The following is a 22,110-nucleotide window of genomic DNA, read 5'->3' as shown; positions in this document are numbered from 1 at the left end:
ATGCTTGCGTGGTAGCTGTTATTATACGAAAACTCTACCAAGGGTAAATGGGGTTCCCAACTTTTTCCGAAATCTAAGACGCATGCACGCAACATATCCTCCAGGGTCTGGATAGTCCGTTCACTCTGCCCATCTGTCTGAGGATGGTATGCGGTACTCATATCGAGACGTGTGCCCAGTGCGCTTTGCAGCGACTTCCAAAAGTGTGAGGTAAAACGAGAATCTCGGTCGGAAATGATGGAGACAGGCACTCCGTGTCTCGACACTACTTCCTTCATGTAGACACGAGTCAGTCTTTCCATTTTGTCTGTTTCCTTAATCGCTAGAAAATGTGCCGATTTAGTCAACCGGTCAACGATCACCCAGATGGTATCGCATCCCGTCGGTGTCTTAGGCAAACCCGTAATAAAGTCCATTGAGATTTGTTCCCATTTCCACATTGGGAGTTCCGGCTGTTGCAGTAGACCAGATGGTTTCTGGTATTCTATCTTGACTCTGGCACAAGTCAAACATTTGCTCACGTAGGTTGCAATGTCGGCTTTCATATTCGGCCACCAGTAAAGTTCCTTTAAATCATGGTACATTTTATCTGAGCCAGGGTGGATAGAATATCGGGACTTGTGAGCTTCGTCCATCACTAGAGTTCTCAACTCTCCGTATCGTGGAACCCAAATCCGGTTCTCAAAATATCGGACCCCGTCCGACCTGGTTTCAAGTTGCTTGCTCATGCCCCGCATGAGTTCCGATGGGAGATTATCATCTTTCAAAGCTTCCAGTTGCGCATCGCGAATCTGATCGGGTAAGCTGGCATGAATCGTGAGTTGCAATGCTCTCACCCGTCTGGGTTTATCTGTTTCTTTTCTGCTAAGGGCGTCGGCCACCACATTGGCCTTGCCAGGGTGGTACTTGATGGCACAATCGTAATCTTTAAGCAGCTCGACCCAACGACGCTGTCGCATGTTCAGCTCTTTCTGATCGTAGATATGTTGGAGACTCTTGTGGTCGGTGTAAATGGTAAACTTGGTACCGTACAAGTAATGCCTCCATATCTTAAGAGCAAACACTACAGCTCCGAGTTCCAAATCATGGGTCGTGTAGTTCTTCTCGTGAACCCGTAGTTGTCTAGAGGCGTAGGCTATAACTTTCTCGAGTTGCATCAGCACACAACCGAGACCTTGTATAGATGCGTCACAGTGTACCTCAAAATTTTCCGTTCCCTCGGGGAGGGCTAAAATAGGGGCGCTACAAAGCTTGGTTTTCAACAGTTGAAAAGCGGATTCTTGCGCGTCACCCCAGTTGTACTTAGTGCCCTTGTGAGTCAAAGCGGTTAGGGGTTGAGCAATCTTTGAAAATCCCTCGATGAAACGCCGGTAGTAGCCGGCCAGTCCTAGGAATTGTCGCACCTCAGTCGGAGTCTTAGGTGCTTCCCAGTTTTTGATGGCCTCTACCTTACCGGGATCGACATGGATACCATTCTCGTTTATCACATGTCCTAAAAAGTGAACCTCTCGAAGCCAAAATTCACATTTCGAGAGTTTAGCATACAGTTGTTCCTTCTTCAGCAGTTCCAGAATTATCCTTAAGTGTTCGTCGTGGTCAGTCTCGTTCTTGGAGTAGACGAGAATATCATCGATGAAAACAATCACGAACTTGTCGAGGTACGCCTTGCATACTCGATTCATGAGATCCATAAATACGGCTGGTGCGTTGGTTAGGCCAAAAGGCATAACCGAAAACTCGTAGTGACCATACCGTGTTCTGAAAGCCGTCTTTGAAATATCTTCTTCGCGCACTCTCAGCTGGTGATAACCGGATCGTAAATCGATCTTCGAGTAGTAACTCGATCCCTGAAGCTGGTCGAACAAATCATCAATTCGGGGTAAAGGATAACGGTTCTTGACCGTCACCTTGTTCAATTCCCGGTAGTCGATGCACATCCGGAAAGTCCCGTCTTTCTTCGGACAAACAAGACAGGGGCTCCCCATGGCGATGAGCTAGGTCGGATAAAACCCTTATCCAACAAATCTTGCAACTGAGTGGACAACTCCTGTAGTTCCGCCGGTGCGAGCCGATACGGGGCTCGTGCTATGGGTGCTGCACCGGGTGTCAACTCGATTTGAAATTCGACTTGACGAATAGGAGGGAGTCCGGGCAAATCCTCCGGGAAGACTTCTGGAAAATCTCGCACAACCGGAATGTCTTCAATTTGTTTCTCCTCCACAGGTTTCTCAACAATCTGCGCCAGAATTGCCGGATGACCCTTTCTTAAATACTTCTGTGCCTTCATAATGGTAATGATGCTGGTGGTCATGCCGCTTCTCTCGCCTCGGACCGAAATGATCTCGCCTGAAGGGGTGGTAATATGGACGATCTTATCATGACATATAATCTCCGCTCGGTTCTCAGATAACCAGTCCATGCCGACAACGACATCGAAACTACTAAGCGTAAAAGGAATAAGGTCGATGTCAAAGACATAACCTGACAATTTCAACTTACATCCCGCAAGTATATGAGTTGTTATTACAGTTTTACCGTTGGCTAATTCAACAGGAAACTTAGCGTCTAACGGGGTTGGAGTAAGGTTTAAAAGTTGGCTAAAGGCCTTTGACACAAAACTCCTATCAGCTCCAGTGTCAAACAAAACAGAAGCAAAACAATCGTTTACAGGGAACTTACCAGACACCACATGCGGGTCTCTGCGGGCTTGACCTGATCCAATCACAAACGCTCTTCCTTTGCCATTTCCTCCACCGTTACTGCCACTCCCATTACCCCCGTTATTGTCGTTCTGTTTCAGCTTGGGGCAGTCCTTCCGGAAATGACCTTCCTGTCCACATTCATAACATCCCTTAGTCATCATCGGTGGCTTAGGAGCACCCTTCGCCACAAGGTCAACTCTACAATCCTTCGCTTGGTGACCTATCTTTCCACATCTTTGACACTTGACACGGTCACACTGACCAACATGGTGAAAGTTGCACCTGTTGCACTTTGGATGTTTCCCAGCATACCCGCTCGAAACCTGCCCGTTACCGTTGTTGTTGTTGTGATTCTGAGTGTTGAAACTCCGAGTAAATTCGGGCTTCCGGTAGTGTTGCGGTGGGAGGTTTGAGGATGAAGATCTGGTGTTGTCAAACTTTCTTTTCCCGCTGTTCGGGTTGCTGTTGTTGCTGTTGCTGTTGCTGTTGCTGGCATGGTCATTATTCGGGTTGTCACGGGCTTTTACAGTCGAACCCCTTGGTGGTAACGCACCCTGGGTCACAGCCTGATCCGTTAGTTTGTGAGCCAAACGGATCGCTTGTTGGATCGTGGCTGGTCTGGAAGACGTCACCATACCCTGAATCTGTGGTGCCAACCCATCAATGTACATCTCTATTCTTTTGCTCGGCGGATCCACCATCCGCGGACACATCACTGCCAACTCGTGCGAACGAGTGGTGTAGGCTTCAATCTCTGAACCCACCATTTTCAATGACCAAAACTCCGACTCTAACTTCGAAATTTCTTCCCTCGGACAGTATTCCTCTCGCATCATGTTTTTGAACTCCTCCCAGTTCATCGCGTTTGCCAGTTCCAAGCCAAGGATCTGGACGTTCGAATTCCACCAAGTGAGGGCGGAATCCTCGAGTGTCCCAGCAGCAAACTTGACCCTATTGGCATGGGGACAGTTACACATCTCAAAGGCCGACTCGGCCTTCTCAGCCCAACGCAGGAAGCCTATAGCTCCCTCAGTGCCCTTAAACGTACTGGGCTTGCAGTCTAAGTAGTTCTTGAAGGTACACGTTCCATTTGGACCTCCTGTTTGATTCTGAACGTGTGCGGCTAAAGCGGCCGCCACATGGTCATTCAGCAGAGTTTGGAGTTCAGCTGCAGTCATGCTGATGTTACCACGTCCGCGTCCAGCGTTTCTTCCAGCCATCTAGGTATTATCATCCCGAGATGTCGTCGCCTGAGGACACATCCGAGTGTGCCTCTGGCTCAGCCGGTTCTTCCTCCGGTTCCTCTTCGGGTTCCTCCTCGGGATCTTCCTCAGGTTTCTCCTCAGGCTCCTCTTCGGGATCTTCTTCATCATAACCTTCATTTGTTGATCACTAGCCCCTTGCATATCTTTCATTGCCGCTGCCATGCGGGCAATCTCCTCCTGAGTCTCGGTTCCGTCTTTAAACAGTCTGGAAACATTTTCTCTCGTGTAGCGCATGTAACCCACATCACGCTCCAAACAAGAAACGATAGCTGCGAGAACTCGCTCTACAGGTTCGGTTATAAGTGGTAGGGTGTTAGGGTAAGCAGGGTGGTTCGGGTGAGGCAATGGGGGAACTTGTTCACGGTAAACCATACGTCTGATCATGTTGGGGTACCACTCCCAGCTGACGTCGTTGTCATACTAGCCTCCGGATAGGCGGTACCTCTTCGGTGTAGGAGCTTCGAGTTCCGGGACTACACGGGGTGGCGAGGCAGTAGGTAACTGCGGTTCCTTCCCGTGAGCATGCGTAATCGAATCGGATGATGATGAGGGTGGCGTCGACATTTCTACAGGTAAGCCGTGTATATGCGCGCGTATGAGTGAAGGAGATAAGGAAATAAGATTTCAAGACTACACAAACCTATGCAGTGCGTATCATTATAACTAATGGGTCGTCGCGGTTATAGTCTAGTATGCATGCAGCTTCTAGTTCGCTATAACCAATGGCTCTGATACCAATCTGTCACACCCTCAAAATCCACTAACGGAGTTTTACCGTCAGAGGGTGTGAACTGGCAGGATCGGAATCATTAGTTATAACCAAACCCAAGAAAAACGTTTAAATGAAAGTAAATGCGGAAGCGTAAAACCTTAATTCAAAAGTTGCGTCACGCAGGACGACTTAAAAACCAAAAGTAACTGTTAAAGTTTAAATTTGCGGAATAAAAATGTTTTCAATAATGCATGCTCCTAAACCGCGCGCCCGCCTCGGCTACCTGAGAATAACATACTAAAAGTGTCAACACAAGGTTGGTGAGTTCACAAGTAAAATAAGATAAATTGTTTAGCGTTTTGCGTAACCTCGTTACGACGTTTAAATGTTGCGTAACCTCGTTACGGCGTTTGAGTGTGTAACCACGTTACAACGTTTAAGTATTGCGTAACCTCGTTACGACGTTTGAGTGTGTAACCACGTTACAACGTTTAAGTATTGCGTAACCTCGTTACGACGTTTGAGCGTGTAACCATGTTACAACGTTTAAGTATTGCATTACCAGATAGTGTTATGTTAAATTATATATCGATAGGTAGCTAATCTATACAACAAGTATTGCTAAGTGGTTCGCGACCGAAGCTGACTGTTTATCAAGTGCCCGTCACCAGGTCATCCAGACCATGGTATGTGTTAGCCCAAATTTACACCCACTCAACCTCCAGTTGAGCTATAACGTCGGGTGGGGTTTGTCAAACCCAGTAGTACTACCCAAAAGTGACTCGCTATTCCAAATATTAACCGGTCCGATGTGTGGGACTTCAAGTTGTTACAAATGCCGCTTAGCCTTTACAAGTGATATATAATTTATAACAAAATCTTTCATATGCGTTTATCTCAGAAAATATGTTTATCGGAGTATGTTATCTCCCCCAAGTGAAAACGTTTGAAAGCAGTTTAAGAGTGGGGTAAAGTGAACTCACTGTTTGCGAAGAATATCCGATCTAGATCACCGAGTGATGCGCGTCGTAGAAAACTCTCTAGCGTTCTAAAACAACAAGGAGATTTTCTAAGTATCGGAACGTTTAACGAGTCTCTAGACTCGGCACATAATACCTATGCACGTAACATGTTTCGTGTTTCGTTTGTGTATTGTGTGTGACTCTACAAGTACAATCGTGATACGACATATGAGTGAGCAATTACTTCCGTGTCATGTGTTAATAACCTACTTACTAGTAATAATTCCCGTAAGGGCAATTTGGTCAACAAACAAAGACTAACTAACCAATATTTCCCGCAAGGGTAATTTGGTCAATTCATGGCAATCAACTAGCAACTATTTCTCCGCAAGGGTATTTTGGTCAAAATTACAACAATTATATAGAAACTACCATATTTCATGCATTCCTATACAACTCAGCAGCTAGTTTCGTTATGACAGAATTTCTACTTGAAAGATTGTACTAGTTCACCGATTATAACGTCTCAATTAATTCACCAAAAATTACCACAGAAACATACATGTCTTAGGTTTCCAGAACATATTTTATCTTATTTTTATTCCATATAGATTGCTCACAATGATCAAAACATTACAGCTAACTTATATCAGCCAGATTCATGCACATCAGAATGTTATTTGCAATTCCCGTTAAACGAAAAATCCAATAAATGCAAGACCACTTGGGTTTGGTTCCTAACTCAGTGAGTCAACTTCCAGAAGTGGAACCAACCCAATTGGTCTCGTGGTTCATGAGATATAACATTTACAACATAGCCTAACAGCAGGTCTAACAGCTCAGCTTTGCATCACGTTTTTGTAAAATCATAAAAGTATACTTCCACTTATCCAAAAATTACGAATTTATACTTCATAGAAACTAGACTCAACCTAGTTTACTGCAGTACTCACAATCTCAATCAATTTTCATGTTTACACTTCGTTACAGTCAGTTAAACATCGTATATACATTCTGTCCAGAATCTGTTCACATCAAAACTCAACATAATCACAACCTATGAGCTATTATGCATCCATACAACCCTCTAGATACTATAATTACTATCCATGCATATCAATCCCACATACATACAAGCTTAGGGTTTTACTTACACTCCCAATCAAGGACACAACAATTAACATACAATACTATCAAACTAGTTATCAATCTATTATCCAATTAACAAGAATCATAATAATCATATATATACAAGAATCGGCCAACTTAGGGTTTTCCTACAACCCATCAAACATAAAAATTACACAACAAGGAGGTAAGAGGTGATCAAGTATACCTTCCTAGCACCTAGTTCTTGGATCAAGGGCTTGAATTGATGGTGGTTGTGTGTATGGAGGTGGACGGCAGCCGTGGATAGGGAGGAGCAAGGGGGCCGATCGGGTTTTTGGTGATAATAATAATAGCTAGGGTTTAGAGTTTATGTTATATTTATAAGCAACCAAGTTGCATTCTAGTCCCTAAACTTCCAATTGTTGTTTTTCTCTAGAACATTCCATCATACTTGAACAATAAGTTAACATGACCATACTATTATCACATAGCACATAATCCTAACACATAATAATCATATAATTAGTGTCTTGACGTTTGTCGTTTATTTGTCAATCGTTTGCGTTAACTCGTTTGCGTTTCGGTGCAAATCCCGAAAGACTACACATGTAGTAAGTGTTAAGCGTCATTTAAACCCTAGTTTAAATGTAATGAAGTGTGCGTTAAAGATTCAACGATCTTAAAGTTTGAATTGACGGAGTTGAGTTAACGAGGTTAACCTGAAATTGACGATTGTCACATAAAAACTCATATGTTATAAGCAAAGTAATTTATATCTAGAATAGACAAGAGGATTTTTATGATTATTACAAAGATTAGAAATGAGTCAAATTACATAGGTGATCTCTAAATCGGTTAGCATCACTAATTTTAGGGAAACAAATATCGTTGATATCTATCATAGGAGCTAGATAAAAGTTTATTAACGGACACAAAGATTTTGACGAGAAGACTAGATTTTCATATCATTTTCATTCCTCTCCTCCCAAATGAAACATGGACGTAAACTTGGAAAATGTGGACATATGAAATGCACAGTTTTGTATGACCCGACACGCATCAGATTCTGAAAGAAATACTTGAAATCAGTAAGTGCACGCAAGGTGGATTAGTTGGTATCGGTCATACGTCCTTGTATCTTTATGATGATATGGTGTATTTGACGAGGGTAATGTTTAAATAAGCTAAAGTCCTGATTATATTTATAGGTTGTCGATTTCTTGATAGATCACAATTAGGTGTTGTTTGTTTTTTAAGACAAAAATTGTCTGCAATCTGATTTCATCTGATTTAATGTCTGCAACTGAAGATGTGGTCTGAAGGTCTGCAATCTGAAAATATAATACTGTTTGTTTTATAAACTGGATATCGTCTGCATAAGCTGATATTTGTTACCTATCATATATATTAAAGTAGATAAAAGTCATTAACGTTTGTAGACTGCTAAAATAATTGGTAGTGGTGTATGAACTATGGAAGTGAGTGGTGGTAGACGATTGTGGTAGGCGGTGAATGGTGGGTGGTGGTGATGGACGATAGTGGTGGTGGGTGGTGGACCGTGATGGTGGCCGACAATGGGTGGTGGTGGTGATGAACGGTGGGTGGTGGACTATGGTGGTGGTGGATGGTTGTGGCGGGTGGTGGTGGTGGAGGGGTGGTGGTGGATGGTGGTGGCGGCGGACGGTGGGTGGTGGCGGTGGCGGGTGGTGGTGGATGGAGGTGGCGGGTGGTGGTGGCGACAGACGGTGGGTGGTGGTGGTAATAGACGGTGGTTGTGGCCGACGGGGTGGTGGTGGTGATGGACGGTGGTGGTGGTGGGTGGTTGACGGTGGTGGTGGTGGACGGTGGGTGGGGGTGGTGGTGGCGGTGGACGGTGGGTGGTGGTGGTGGACGATGGTGGTGGTGGCGGCGTATGGTGGTGGTGGTGGTGGCGGATGGTGGTGGTGGTGAAGTTGGACATTGAGTGTTGGTACTTGGTATGATGTTAACAAGTGTGAAGATGTGTGTAGATGGTGAAAAAAAACTTATTTTTTAAGACAATAAAAGCAATTTTCAGATTTTTTTTTTGTTTTTAAACAAATAGTCTTCAAGAGCTTATGCCTAGAGATGTTCAACGAAACCGGTTCCTGGAACCGAACCGGTGGACCCGAACCGGACCCGAACCGGTTCCTACCCGTTTTTTGTAGGAACCGGACCCTATCTGATTCAACCCGATGATCCGTGACCGGTTCTTGCATTTCTGAGTGGGGGCGGGTAGGAACCGGAACCGAACCGGAACCGGTTCTGGAACCGAACCATCCGGAACCGGTTCCTAACCGGTTCTAGCCGTTGGATCGAATATAGCCGTTGGAAATCAGCCGTTGGATCGAATATAGCCGTTGGAAATCGTTTTTTTGGCCGTTTTTTGACCGTTGGGGTCAAAAATAGCCGTTTTTGGCTCCCCCAAGCACCCCACTACTAGTATAAATAGGTATTTGGTGTAATGGGTTCATCACAACACTCAAAACGCAAACCCGAACGCAAAAAAATGCAAAAAAACACTATTACAACGTTTTGAGTTCTCTAATCTTTTGTTTTCTCTTCTTCTATATTCATATTTGTTGTTATGGCTGCCTCACAATCATCGGTTGGTCAAGGTTCCAACGCCGAACCAAGTTTCGTTCGTATTGTACCTCATAATCGTAATCAAGAGATTTGGTGCAATTGGGATTTGGTTGAATTGAGTGACCATTCATTGAAGGCTCGGTGCAAGTTTTGTGGGATTTATTTAAACCCACTTTCGAATTCAAATTTGAAGAAACACATCGAAAAACCGTATTGCAAGGCGTTGAAAAAGAACGTCGATTCGCAACAAACGCAAATGGATAGTGAAGGCGGAATATTTACATACCAAATTGATCGAGTTCAAGATCGTATGGCGAAGTTTGTGATTCAAGAAGCTTTGCCGTTTAGCCACTTTGACAACCCTCGCTTAACCGCTATGATTCGAGATACGCTTCAACCACAATACACTCACGTAAGTCGTCATACTCTTAAACGTTATTGTTTAAAATTGTGGAAGAAGGCCAAAGAGGTACTAATTGCATATTTTGAAAATATAAATACGGGAATAAACTTAACTAGTGATGTTTGGTCGGCTCCACATGGTCTACCCGAATCTTATCTTTGTGTCAGTGGCAACCTTCAGTAGTTGTCTTCAGTGGCAAACATCTTCAGTAGTTGTCTTTTCTTCATCAGTTAATTGTTTATTTTTATGTTAATTGTTTTTTTTATTTTTCATGTTATACAAATACGAATCGTAGTTTAGAATCCAAATCGCAAACGAAAAACGAAAAAAAAAAAATTTTTACACTGTAACCGGTTGGAACCGGTTACGGTACAGGAACCGGGTTAGGAACCGGTAAGAACCGGTTAGATAGGTTAGGGGTCCGAGGGTGGGAGAACCGGTTCGGTTCCCTAACCGGTTCGAGCCTGGAACCGGTTTAAAAGGGGGTTTTGAATATAGGAACCGGTTAGGAACCGGTTCCGGTTCCTAGTCCCAAACCGTTTTGAACATGCCTACTTATGCCTGCGCGCCCGCAGACATAGGCTCCTTGCAGACCTTACAAGAAAATAGGAGAAAAATTAGCCTACGATGAATTGGGTTGTTAGTACTTAATGGGCTTCGTTTTAGGCTTATTGGGCTGAATTTTTAAACAAGTGAATAAGAAGTCTACCTAGGCCCAAACCTTTTAAGAAGTAGATCATGGTCATGTTAATTTGTTAATTTACACCCGGACCGGATGCGATTCCTGGTGTTCCAAGTTCGATTCCTATCCAACAACATTTAGTTTTAGAAGCATCAGAGTGATGATTGGAGACTAGGCGATTAGACAGTTTTCACTAGTTGGATCCTTAAACTGAACGAATTCTATCTCACCGCACCGTCGTGCCTTCAGGTGAGTGTTCACGGGTGTTGGCCTTAGATGAGGGTTTTTCCTTGATCGAAAGACGAATATATCCCAGTGTGGTGAAGTTAGCCAGTATCCCATTTGAAGGATTCATTGGCCTTTCAAAAAAGAAAAAGGAAAAGAAACCCTGACCGGGACGAGTATAAAACTAGTTATAATTTGAAAGCCCTAGCTTACTCGCGATAGAAACTTACCCACACTAAGAAACTCGCAAATTTTTCTGTTAAATCCTGCTACAAGAGCAAGTAAATTTTTAACCATGTCTTCAGATTTTATGTATGCTGGTTTTTTCTTATGACGCCCGTATTTAGATTATTTAGTTCCTTAACTACATGCATGTAAATCTTTGAACATTTAGAATTACAAACAGTAAAACTGCTAATCTTCTAACTATTTCATGCAGCTTATTGGTATCATATAATCATTTGATCTATAGTGAATAACTCAACCTATAAATAAGAAAAATTTAGATTATTTTAACATACACTCTCACCAAACAAAGATACATATAAACGCAGTTCGTTGTGGTTTAACTATTTTTCATAAAGTACCGAACCATAGCAGTGGTCGATTATAATTTATAACTCGAAGGCTTAACCTATATAAAAAGACAACGTAAAACCAAAATCATAGTTTCGGTTTTTGTTGATCAAACCGTGTAAGATTTGCTTGGAAGAGTTCTGCAAATGGCTTTAATTGTGTTTGGAGTTGTTCTGCAACAACCACCTACAAGTGATGCTCCTATTTCACACCATTTGTTCACATATGAAACAAAATCTTCATCCGGCACTCCCGTGTTTTTCTGTCGCAAAACGTAGCCATTTAAATTATTAATAGGTCAATTCGAGTTGTGTTTTATCTTTAACGGGTCAATTTGCGTATAATATGTAGCAAGGCCGGCTGGGAGGGTGTGCAAGCTGGACAGTCGGCCGAGGCCCGTAATTTTTGGGGAACAAATTTTTTTTATATATATTTTATATTTAAAAATATAAACCTTATAAAATATAATTGAATCTTGATCATCCTATAATTATTGGCCCAAAACTTTTTTTATCCATTTTTTAATTTTAAGTTGTTGGGCCCATACCAAAACTAAAAAGTATAAAAATATAAAAATCAAATAGAAAATAAAAGAAATAGCAACCGATTGAAATTCCTTCTTGCCTTCTTCCTTCTATGTTGTCAAGAATGCTAGGAGAGCTTCACGAATTATCGGTTAACCGTTAGTTATTACGGTATTTGATTTTAATATTACATTTTTGCTATGTTTATTGTTATAACGTTAATTGCCGTTTAAAAATTAGCTTAAATATTCCATTACTCGTTAGGGCCTACAGGCCTTTTCATTCTAGCTCGGCCGATGTCTTTAAATACTCGGAGACGGCCCTAATATAAAGCGATAAAGTACTTACCACCCACTGCTTTATCTCAGCATCATAAGTTTCACCGCTATTTGGATATATAAGTATTGGTTTACTTGTCACCTGAAACATTTATTGAAAATAAAATAAAAAAGATATAGAAACGAGTGGATACTATTTATTACATGAAGAAGATGAAGCGATACCTTCTTGATGTATTGAATCAGACCGCTGATAAATCTAGGTGGTGTGCAGTTAATTCCTACAGCAACAACTTTCGGGCACGAGTCAGCAATTCTAGCACATTCGGTCAACGAGTCACCACTGACCACGTTTACACCATCTTTTGAGTTGAACGAGAACCATGCAGGGATTTTGATTCCTTCTTCAAGTAGCTCAGCATACGCCTGTTCAAAAATAATCGAAAACGTCACAACCAAATTTTATATAAATGCACAATAAGTGTAATTAACTAATTATAAGAAATTTAACTGAACCTGTGCTTCAATTTTGTTTGGAATGGTTTCAAATGCTATCAAATCAGCACCAGATTCAGCTAAAACTTGAACTCTTCTTCTGTGAAAACTTTTCAAGAACTCAAGATTCATTGCATCACCATAGTCTCCACTGTAAAATAACAGATGAATTTGAAATAAACACAAATATAAAATTGACATTTTGATGGTAAACTTTAAGTTACCTATATTCAGAACCATCAGCCAAATACGCACCATAACTTCCAACTGACGCAGCAACTAAAATAGGCCGATTCTTGAGAATTTTACCATCGGTAGTGAAACTACTAGCAGAATTACAGCATCTTTTATAATATTCTTTTCTTGCTTCACAAGCAATATCTACACTTTTCTTAAGCATGGTTTCGCTTTCTTCTCTAGAGAAGCCTTTGGCTCCAAACCCTTGAATCGTTGCCTGTCAAGATATCATTAAATTGAGCGTGTATGAGAGAATGATAGAGATTGACGCTAATGAGGACCCTTAAATTACCTGATAAGAGGCTGTGATTATTATATCAGCACCAGCTTCAAGATAATCAAGGTGTACCTACAATAAGTGAATGACTTATAAGCTTTAACTTTGCTTTAAATTTCTAAGATTCTTAAGGGGGCCTACTTATAATAACAATAATAATAAATTTGCATGGTAGCAGAAATAATAATAATGTTATTCAAGCTGCATATATGTGAATGCATTATAAACTTTAACTTTCTAAAATTGTAAGGGGGCCTACTTATAATAACAACAATAACAAATTTACATGGTAGCAGAAATGATAATAATGTTATTCAAGCTGCATATCATGCAAACAGGACCACTGAGGAAATAAATGCTTTAATTATGATAGTAAGTACAAGAAAGGCATGGTCCTTAATACGGTTGTAATTGGGGCCCTGAGCTTAAAATGCTGACAATGCATCACATGCGTACTAATTACCAATTCTTTCATGCGATCTATAGCTCAACGCTTATAACTTCCCTTAAATCATTATGCTAATTTATGATAAACAAGACTGTAATCCAGGTTTGTGGAAGAGTTATATGAGAATTTGTCAACTAAATCTGATGTGTATAAGCTATCTGATACTGCTTTGAGATCCAGCTATTGCCTTTCGGCATTGAACTGAGTACTTATAGATACTGCATTATAGGTAGGGTGTAAATGTGCCGTGCCGAGCCGAGCCCGAACTTGGCTCGTGAGTAGTTTTTCAAGCTCGAGCTCGTCTTGTTTTGAGCTCTATTTCTAAAGCGCGAGCTCGGCTTGTTTAGAGCTTGAGTTCAGCTCGTTGTGAGCTCTATTTCTAAAGCGCGAGCTCAGCTTGTTCTGGGGTCTATTTCTAGAGCTTGAGCTTAGCTCGTCTTGAGCTCTATTTCTAAAGTTCGAGCTCTATTTCTAAAACTCGAGCCCGGCTCGTTAGTAGTTTTTCAAGCTCGCGCTCTGCCTGGGATCAACTCGTTTTTTATTTTATCAATTATTTTACTTATACTTATACTTATTTTCTATAAATATTTAATTATAATTTTAATATAAAACATAATATTTATTGTTTACTTATATTTTTATCATAACTTTATTCATAGTTTTAATAATTATTAAACATTTGTTAAATATATAAAATTAAAAACAACATAAATAACATCCTTGTTTAGGCTTACGAGCCAAGCTCGGGCTCGTTTAATAAACAACCTTATTTTTAGGCTCAAGCTCGTTTAAGCTCGGCTCGATTCAAGCTTTTAGCGAGCCGATCTCATGAGCGTCTTGGCTCATTTACACCCCTACTTATATATCCTTATATGTATACTATAATGTTAACTACAGATCTATACATCACTCTATACATGAGAAACTTATACAAACAAATCAACTAGAAATTAAACACTAAATCAGATAACTTAATGACCAAATAACATTCTACTTCCAACATTCGTGTACTGAAATAAATGTAACACTGAAAAACTCTCATTCCTTCACATTATTATCAAATTAACAACATAATTTCAACATTCATCAAGTCAATTGCAATTTATATCAAATAACCTAATAACAGAGTGTATAGTACAGTATACCTGACGAACTAGGTCTGTAGAAGTAAGGAGACACGTGGCACTCCACAGCAGATCGTTGAGGTCAGCGCCGTGGCGTTCGAGCTCCGTCGCGAATCCGCCGTCGATAACCGCCACGCCGCCGGACGTCCGGAGGAAATCGGACATCAGAGTCTGTACGGTGCCGTTGTTGGCTCCCATTATTATTATTATTATTATTATGAAATATTTTCAGTTAATAATTGAAATGAGTTGTGTGAGTGATTCAGTGAATGAATCGGAAGAAATGAGAAGCTCGGTGTCTATTTATAGAAAGGGGGCTGCTAATAATCGGTGAACAAGTTTCAAAACTAATTTTCATAAAATAACTTTTTAAGTTTTAAATACTTTAGCAATAGTCCTTGTATTTTGGTTTGTAAACACCTGTGTACTTTAACAGGTTTTGTGTCTTAGAGCATTCTCAGCCCGGTTCCTATATTTATAATGAGTGAGTTCTATAAATTATATGATATGATTATGAGTGGTTGTGAGTAGTAGACAGGGAAATCGTTGTATGAGAAAGTTAAATATAAGTTTCTATTGTTTACACCGTATAATTTTTAATGTTTTTTAAAAGTGATTGTGATTGGAAAAGAGAAAAAAATATAATGATAAAGATATAATAAATATTGTTTAATTGAAAAAAAGAAGAAAATTTAGTGAACTTTATTGTAACTATATGGATATTGTTGAGGGCCTCGAATGCTATCCACATTCATATAATAACATTAAATATAGCTAAATTTTTTTCTTCTGTGTAATCAAATAATATTTCTTATATATTTATCATTATTATTTTTTTTAATTCACTCACAAGTATTCAACAAATATTATAAAAATAAATGAGGACACACAAAGTTTCTCCAAATGTTTAAAAATCACCACATATTATCTCTTCACTCACAATACCATCCTATAATTTGCAAAATTCTCTCACAAATTTTCAGAGAACAAGTTGTGAATGCTCTAAGTCTTAAACAAGTTGATCCGTTTAAGACTTGTTTAAGTTTGTGTCCTAATTAATAGGTTAAGCGCTAGGTAACATTTTAGTAACCAGAAAATAAACTTTATATATATATTTATATATATTATTTTAAAAAACAATATTGTATTAAAGTGTGTTACGCATAGGGGTGGCAAATGTGACCCATTGGGTTGAATGAGTTGTATCACAATGTATATAATGGGTTAAACTAAAATAAGAAAATGATTGAAACGAGTCAAAACGGGTTGAAATTTTTCAAGGTTTTTTTTATGGAACGAGAAAAACGGAGGAAACGTTTTAGTATGTTTACTTTTTTACTTTTTGATTTATTTTTCGAGTTATGATTTTTTACTTATTTTTTTGAATTTTTTAGTGAGGGGTTTTTGAAATGGGTCAAAATGGGTTGAGTTTTGACCCATTTCAAAAACCCCTCACTAAAAAACTCAAAAAATAAGTAAAAAATCATAACCCGAAAAATAAATCAAAAAGTAAAAGTATTAAAAAGTTTTCTCCGTTTTTCTCGTTCCATAAAAAATAAAAAAAAAAGTACTTGAGAAATTTCAACTTGTTTTGATCCGTTTCAATCATTTTGTATTTTTAGTTTGACCCATTGTGACCAATTATATACATTGTGATACAACTCATTCAACCCAATGGGTCACATTTGCCACCCCTATTTACGCATTAATGAAGACTTTTATGGATTTTTGTTTCAAATACATTAAGAATTATTATATTAAGGTTTTATGTATTTATGTATTAGTTAATAATTTTATGAACTTTTGACAGTTTTGTTTCAAGGTATATGTATTATTTATCGTATCCCTAAACAAATCGTGTCATGTTAACCTGTTTTTAAACAAGGCCAATTTATAATTGGAAGAAAAAAAATGGCATGATTAGCTATTAAGTCGTGTTTGTGTCTAGCACCAATCATAATCGTGTCTTATCATGTCATGTTTAACTTGTTATACTAGCCATGTAAGATGCTATATTGATATAGTCCTAACTTTTAATATTCTTATAATTGTTTTAATTTATAACATTATTATCAAATGTTACGAATAAGCATTGCAATGTTTTAGAAAAACTAGGTTTAAGTTGTTAATTTCTCAAATAAAGAAATTTCATACATGTCTTATTATAGCATTTTGTTTCGATTTGATCATGTGAGGTGACGTATTTTCAAATGAGTATAATTGATTACCCAAACGTTATGATATGTTATCCTGATCTTTAGTTGCTATATTTGGATTGCCCTTTTATTTATTAATATTCGTAGCTTTATGAATATCAGATAAAATCAAACTATATACTTTTTTTCTTCTAAGATCCTAAATTATGATTTAGAATCAAGATGTACATTATTTATAATTTATAACTGTGTATCTGATTATATGAGTTAAAACTCAACTAAACATATTAATATTTTACAAGGACTTATATTATGTTACATGATGTCGGGGGCGTTAACTCATACATAAATGGTATTCAATGAGTCGATATTTTTCCATTTTAGTCATTACTGTATCTCTCTTGACGATGAAACATCTATCTTTCACTCATCCAATCTATCCACCATTACCGACTCATATGGATTCATTTTGACATTTCAAACAAAACCCAACCGGCCCAATCAACATTGCCACCATGAAGCGACACAATAGTGACGCTTATTTGGCGGAAATTCAAACCAGTTCATATTTTTTGTTATTTTATGATTGATATACATGACTACGTACATCTCCTTTGAAAAAAATCAAAGTATTGTTGTGACCGCTACGAAAACCGATACAAATATGTCATCGTTAGTGGCGAAGCTTGGACACGAATGTTGGGGGGCAGACTCAAAATGAATTATAAAAATCATAAACGAGGGGGGGGGGGGCGCTCAAACTTTTGTCTGAAAACAGGTAAAATCACGCTACGTATAAATTTTTTCATGTGAAAAACAACTAAATTTACACTAATGCGCGAAAAAATAGGGAGATTGGGCCACCCCTGGCCCTTGATATCCTTCGCCCCTGGTCATAGTCACGATGTGTTTACCACCAACCATTGTTGCCATCACACGTTTCCACAACGTACTAAAGTTTCTATTTTTGTTAACTTATTCAAGCTTTGTCTGTCTACCAAAATATAGGTGTTGGACCATACATGATTACACAACAATTATACAAAGGTTCTAATATTCAACAATATCAACATCATCAAGTACCATATTCTACAACATATTTTACTAGACCAAAACCATCAAGTGGACTAGGTCTCAACCAAGATTATCAGGGTGGTTCACCTTCGCCGCCTATTGCACCATTTCCATTCATGGTTATCCGAGTCATGGTTAACCTTCATCACAAGGTTTTGCGGTAGATCGCACCTAAACTCAGTGTTGCAAAAATCCTGACTAGGCACCGATTAATCTCTGATAATCGCTAGTCCCCACTTCACTGATTAATTTTAGGCTACTCGGCTAATTAATCCGTCAACGGTCAAATCCGGCCAAAATTGACGGTTACCGGCGAGATTCCGACTAAAATCAGCGGTTTCTTGCGAGATTCCAGCAAAAACTGGCGGTTTCCAACGAGATTCCAGCAAAAACTGGCGGTTTCCAACGAGATTCCAGCCAATTTTCGGCCAAAATATGTTTGTGTATGTATAAAACTGAAAATTAGATATAAAAATGTGTGCGTGTATATATAAAACTGAAAAATATACATTAAATTCTAATCTGATTAATCTCGATTAATCGCTAGTCCCCATCCCACCGACCGACTAACGACTTTTACAATACTGCCTAAACTACTACAAACTAGCACATCAGTCATCAGTCTTTTCGACACATCATAACATGAACATACGAAACATATCAAAGAACATATAATCTAGATACACTTTATTCTCTCACTTCGTATATTACATAAAATTCAGTTTGTGTCTGGAAATGATGTTGCACTTGTCTTTTCAACTTTTAACATTTTCTTGGTTCAAATTAAATGATCAAAAAATATAACTTCAATTCATGTATTACAAAAGGCTTTGGTTATTCCATGCATTTTTTACTTATTTAAACACCCACCATAAGAGTCGTATGAGACTTATACGACTCTTAAGGCGTACAAATATAATATCCTATATCCCGTTCACTTCTTTTAGCAAGAGGCTTTGTATGGAAATATTGTCACTTCAAGAAAGAATATATACTTTCTCCAAATCTAGAAAATGCATAAATGCGATAGAGTTGGCCACTAATGATCCTACTAATCCCACAAGCAATTCCAAGATAAGGTAAATGATAATTTTTTTTATCCTACTAAGCCTACACTCAAATGTCTAATGCTTGTTGACTTTTTGCACATGATTCTATTTAGGCTTTGTGTAGTGAAAGGGGTACAAAATAGGGTGTTTTTGACATGTGGTAAAAATGAGCGATATGTAGCCCCCCCTCCCCCCGCCGTCTCACCCACAAATCGCCACGTCATCATCATCTCTCCATCCGGCGACAAATTCTCGTCACCCCATCCACTTATCACCCCTTTGTCGCCTAGGAGGGCGGTGTTCTCGCCTTTGTCACCCAGATTTATAGCCCCACTACACGTAGCTTTAGAGTTTATTACAGTTTTCTCGTCTATATAATTTGATGAAATTTTTGGTTTTAGCCCTATCTTTTTTTAGTACAACACCCTATAGTTTTATTTATTCAGTTTCGGTTTCCAAGATTAACTCCATTTGCTTTTAAAGGCCTTTTATAATTTATTTATTTTTATTTCTCGATAATAGTTGTGTTTTGATCACCTCGTAAAGTTTAGATTATGTTAGTTTGAGAGCATCACAATAGAGTGTGGAACCCAAAGTTTGGATGATGTGGATGGCTTCAAACAAGGGAGATACCAACTTTTCTTGTTGTGGGTTACAAGTTTGTTTCACAAAGTCTCATAGGTGGTAAAAAGTGGTGGATCACTCTCTCAACCACACACATATATATAACATGTATCTATATATATTATTATTTTAATATTATAGGATGAGTTTGTGGAGGTTTGTTGTTGTAGAATAAAGTGAGGTTTTTGATAAAAGTTTGAAATCTGATGTGGCACTAATGTGGCGGTTTGTAGAGGTTTTGTGTTGTCCGAGAGATTGAAATGACAAGAAATGAAATGACACCATGTCATAGGAGGAAAAAGTATGTCGATTGAGATTTTTATTGAAATACGTAAACAGAAACAGTAACTTTTTAATATGACATAGAAAACAATTGGCTTTCGAAGATGCAATGCATCTTTTACCCGTTTAGTCACAACGTGCAAGTAAAAAATATTTCTTTCTACTTATTTAGTTTAAGTTAAACTAAACAAGTAGAAACTTATGGAAATAATAATAATGAAGTATAAAGGCTTGGGTGGATATGCGAGGGGTTGAAGGCGATAACACCCAATATATAATTCTAGTATTTGGAATATTCACGCAAATATAATCATGCTTTGTTTATTTGAGTGGGATCCTACAAAACTACATATTTATATTTAAAATAATTTTAAATTAAGATATGTTTTTTTATTGTTCGATACTAAGGGGGTGTTTGGCCTAGCTTATATATTTACGCTTGTGTTTATAGCTTATTTGCTTTCATTTGATAAGCCTTTTTTAAGTGTTTGGATTAGCTTATATTCGACAAGTTGATAAGCTCTTTTTAAGTGTTTGTGTTAGCTTTTTTTATTTAGCTTATGTTAGTAAAATGACCAAAAAGGGCATTGTTACATATTATCACATATCTTATGTTGCATATGAGTTATACCATCATTTTCGGATAAATTTATATCAAGGAACACGTAAAACTAGGCCAAACGAAAAGAACAATTTGAAAATTAAAACAAAGAGAAACCAATTAAATAAGTAAAAAACAAAGAAAATAAATTACCTCTGTATATGAAAATAGGTTCGTGTTACTCCACTTCAAGCAAATTTTTTGAATGCTTGATAAATGGTAGATGGGTGTTTGATAAATAGAATTTTTTAAGGTAAGAGTTCATGGTTTGAGAAATGGTAGATTGATGGTAAGTAGGGATGAGCAAAATCTGTACTGGTACCGGTACCGAGCCGGTACCAGTACCGAAACCTATACCAAAGTTTTGAGTTTCAGTACCGGTACGGGACCGTGTTTCCCGAATTTTTGCCTTCAATACCGGTACCGTCCCGGTACGAGTACCGAACCGAATATTTCGTTACCGGTACCAGGAATTCGCGATTTTCGGGACCGGGACTGGTCGGTACCGGTACGGTATCGATCTCATCCCTATTGAGGCCATGTGTAGTGGGCGCAAGGAAGGGGCGATTTTGGGCGATTTGGGGCGTGAACACCGCCCCCCTGGGCGAAATTGGGACGAATTGGGCGGGGGTGTGGGTTATTTATCGCCTGGAGAAGATGAAATTTATTATTATTATTATATTACTAGTGTGTGTTATATATATATATATATTATGTATATGTATATATGTTGTGTGTGTGTGTATATATGTATATGTATATGTATATATGTTGTGTGTGTGTATATATATGTATATTCCCTCCTTTCAGTCAACACCATGGTTCGCAAAACCAACCGAACGTGAACTTACAATGGAACCCGATGAACCTAAACCAACCGAGCTATTCGTTTCAATTTCCCGACCCGAACCTAAACATGTACGCCAACCGAGCTATATGTTTTTTTATATTTTTAGTTATGTATTTTTTGTATTTCTTTTTAATTTTAATGCATTTTTATTTAATTATTAAAATAAATTGGTTTTATTTAATTAGTTTAATTATAAAAAAAAATAATAAAAAAAGATACTGTGGCCCAACTTGTAGCCCCTACACCATTACACCCAAAAAACAAGTTCTCACCCTTTGCTGACTGGGCGTCACGTGTCACAATTCGCCCCCAATTATAGCCCATCCACTACACATAGCCTGATAATAGTTGATCTTCCACCAACGTATTAATCAGTACCTACCAACTTCGACCAACTTGTCTCTTTTATGAAATTCTACCATTTACCTCACTAATTATCCACCATTTGTCTCTTGTTAATTATGCATCTTAATAAATTGTTAAATTCACTATTCTTTAATTTGTTACACTAATAAGTTGCTTCAATAATCATTAATCCACCATCATTTGAGGGTAAACAAGTAATTTATACCATTAAACAAATAAGCTTCTTCAAATAAGCTAAAAATCATCTTCAAATAAGCTTCTTCATATTAGCCTATATAAGCAAATAAACATAAGCTTAAAAAGCTAAACCAAACACTAAATTAAGCTTATTTTGTAAAAAAAGCTAAAAAAGCTATAAGCTTCACTAAAAAAGCTAGGCCAAACACCCCCTAAGTTGTTTTCTTTAATAATACATGTGATTAAATAATTTAGCTTTTTTATGAATATGTGTATACATAACTTTATATTTCTAACATGAGAAAGA

The 22,110-nt window shown here is 38.5% G+C and overlaps 1 protein-coding gene across 2 annotated transcripts; it reads right to left on the bottom strand.

Moving 5' to 3' along the window:
- Positions 1–11,115: 11,115 nt before the first annotated feature.
- Positions 11,116–14,870, bottom strand: LOC143603025 (homocysteine S-methyltransferase 2-like). 2 transcript variants are annotated; one of them, XM_077079959.1, is made up of 7 exons: positions 14,646–14,863; positions 13,068–13,124; positions 12,763–12,992; positions 12,560–12,689; positions 12,269–12,469; positions 12,114–12,185; positions 11,119–11,503 (listed from the first exon to the last, which is right to left on the bottom strand). In XM_077079959.1, the coding sequence occupies exons 1-7, from the start codon at positions 14,820–14,822 to the stop codon at positions 11,351–11,353; spliced, it is 1,020 nt and encodes a 339-aa protein (XP_076936074.1). In that variant the 5' UTR covers positions 14,823–14,863; the 3' UTR covers positions 11,119–11,350. The 2 variants fall into 2 exon arrangements, with proteins under 2 accessions (XP_076936075.1, XP_076936074.1); XM_077079960.1 differs by lacking the exon at positions 12,114–12,185 and having other exon boundaries at positions 11,116–11,503; positions 14,646–14,870.
- Between the last annotated feature and the right edge of the window lie 7,240 nt (positions 14,871–22,110).

The sequence above is a fragment of the Bidens hawaiensis genome, unplaced genomic scaffold (genome assembly GCF_021521415.1).
Source record: "Bidens hawaiensis isolate Kalapana, Puna unplaced genomic scaffold, B.hawaiensis_p1.1 tig00060339_1, whole genome shotgun sequence".
NCBI lineage: Eukaryota > Viridiplantae > Streptophyta > Magnoliopsida > Asterales > Asteraceae > Bidens > Bidens hawaiensis.
This window is presented reverse-complemented; position numbering and strand designations above follow the sequence as displayed.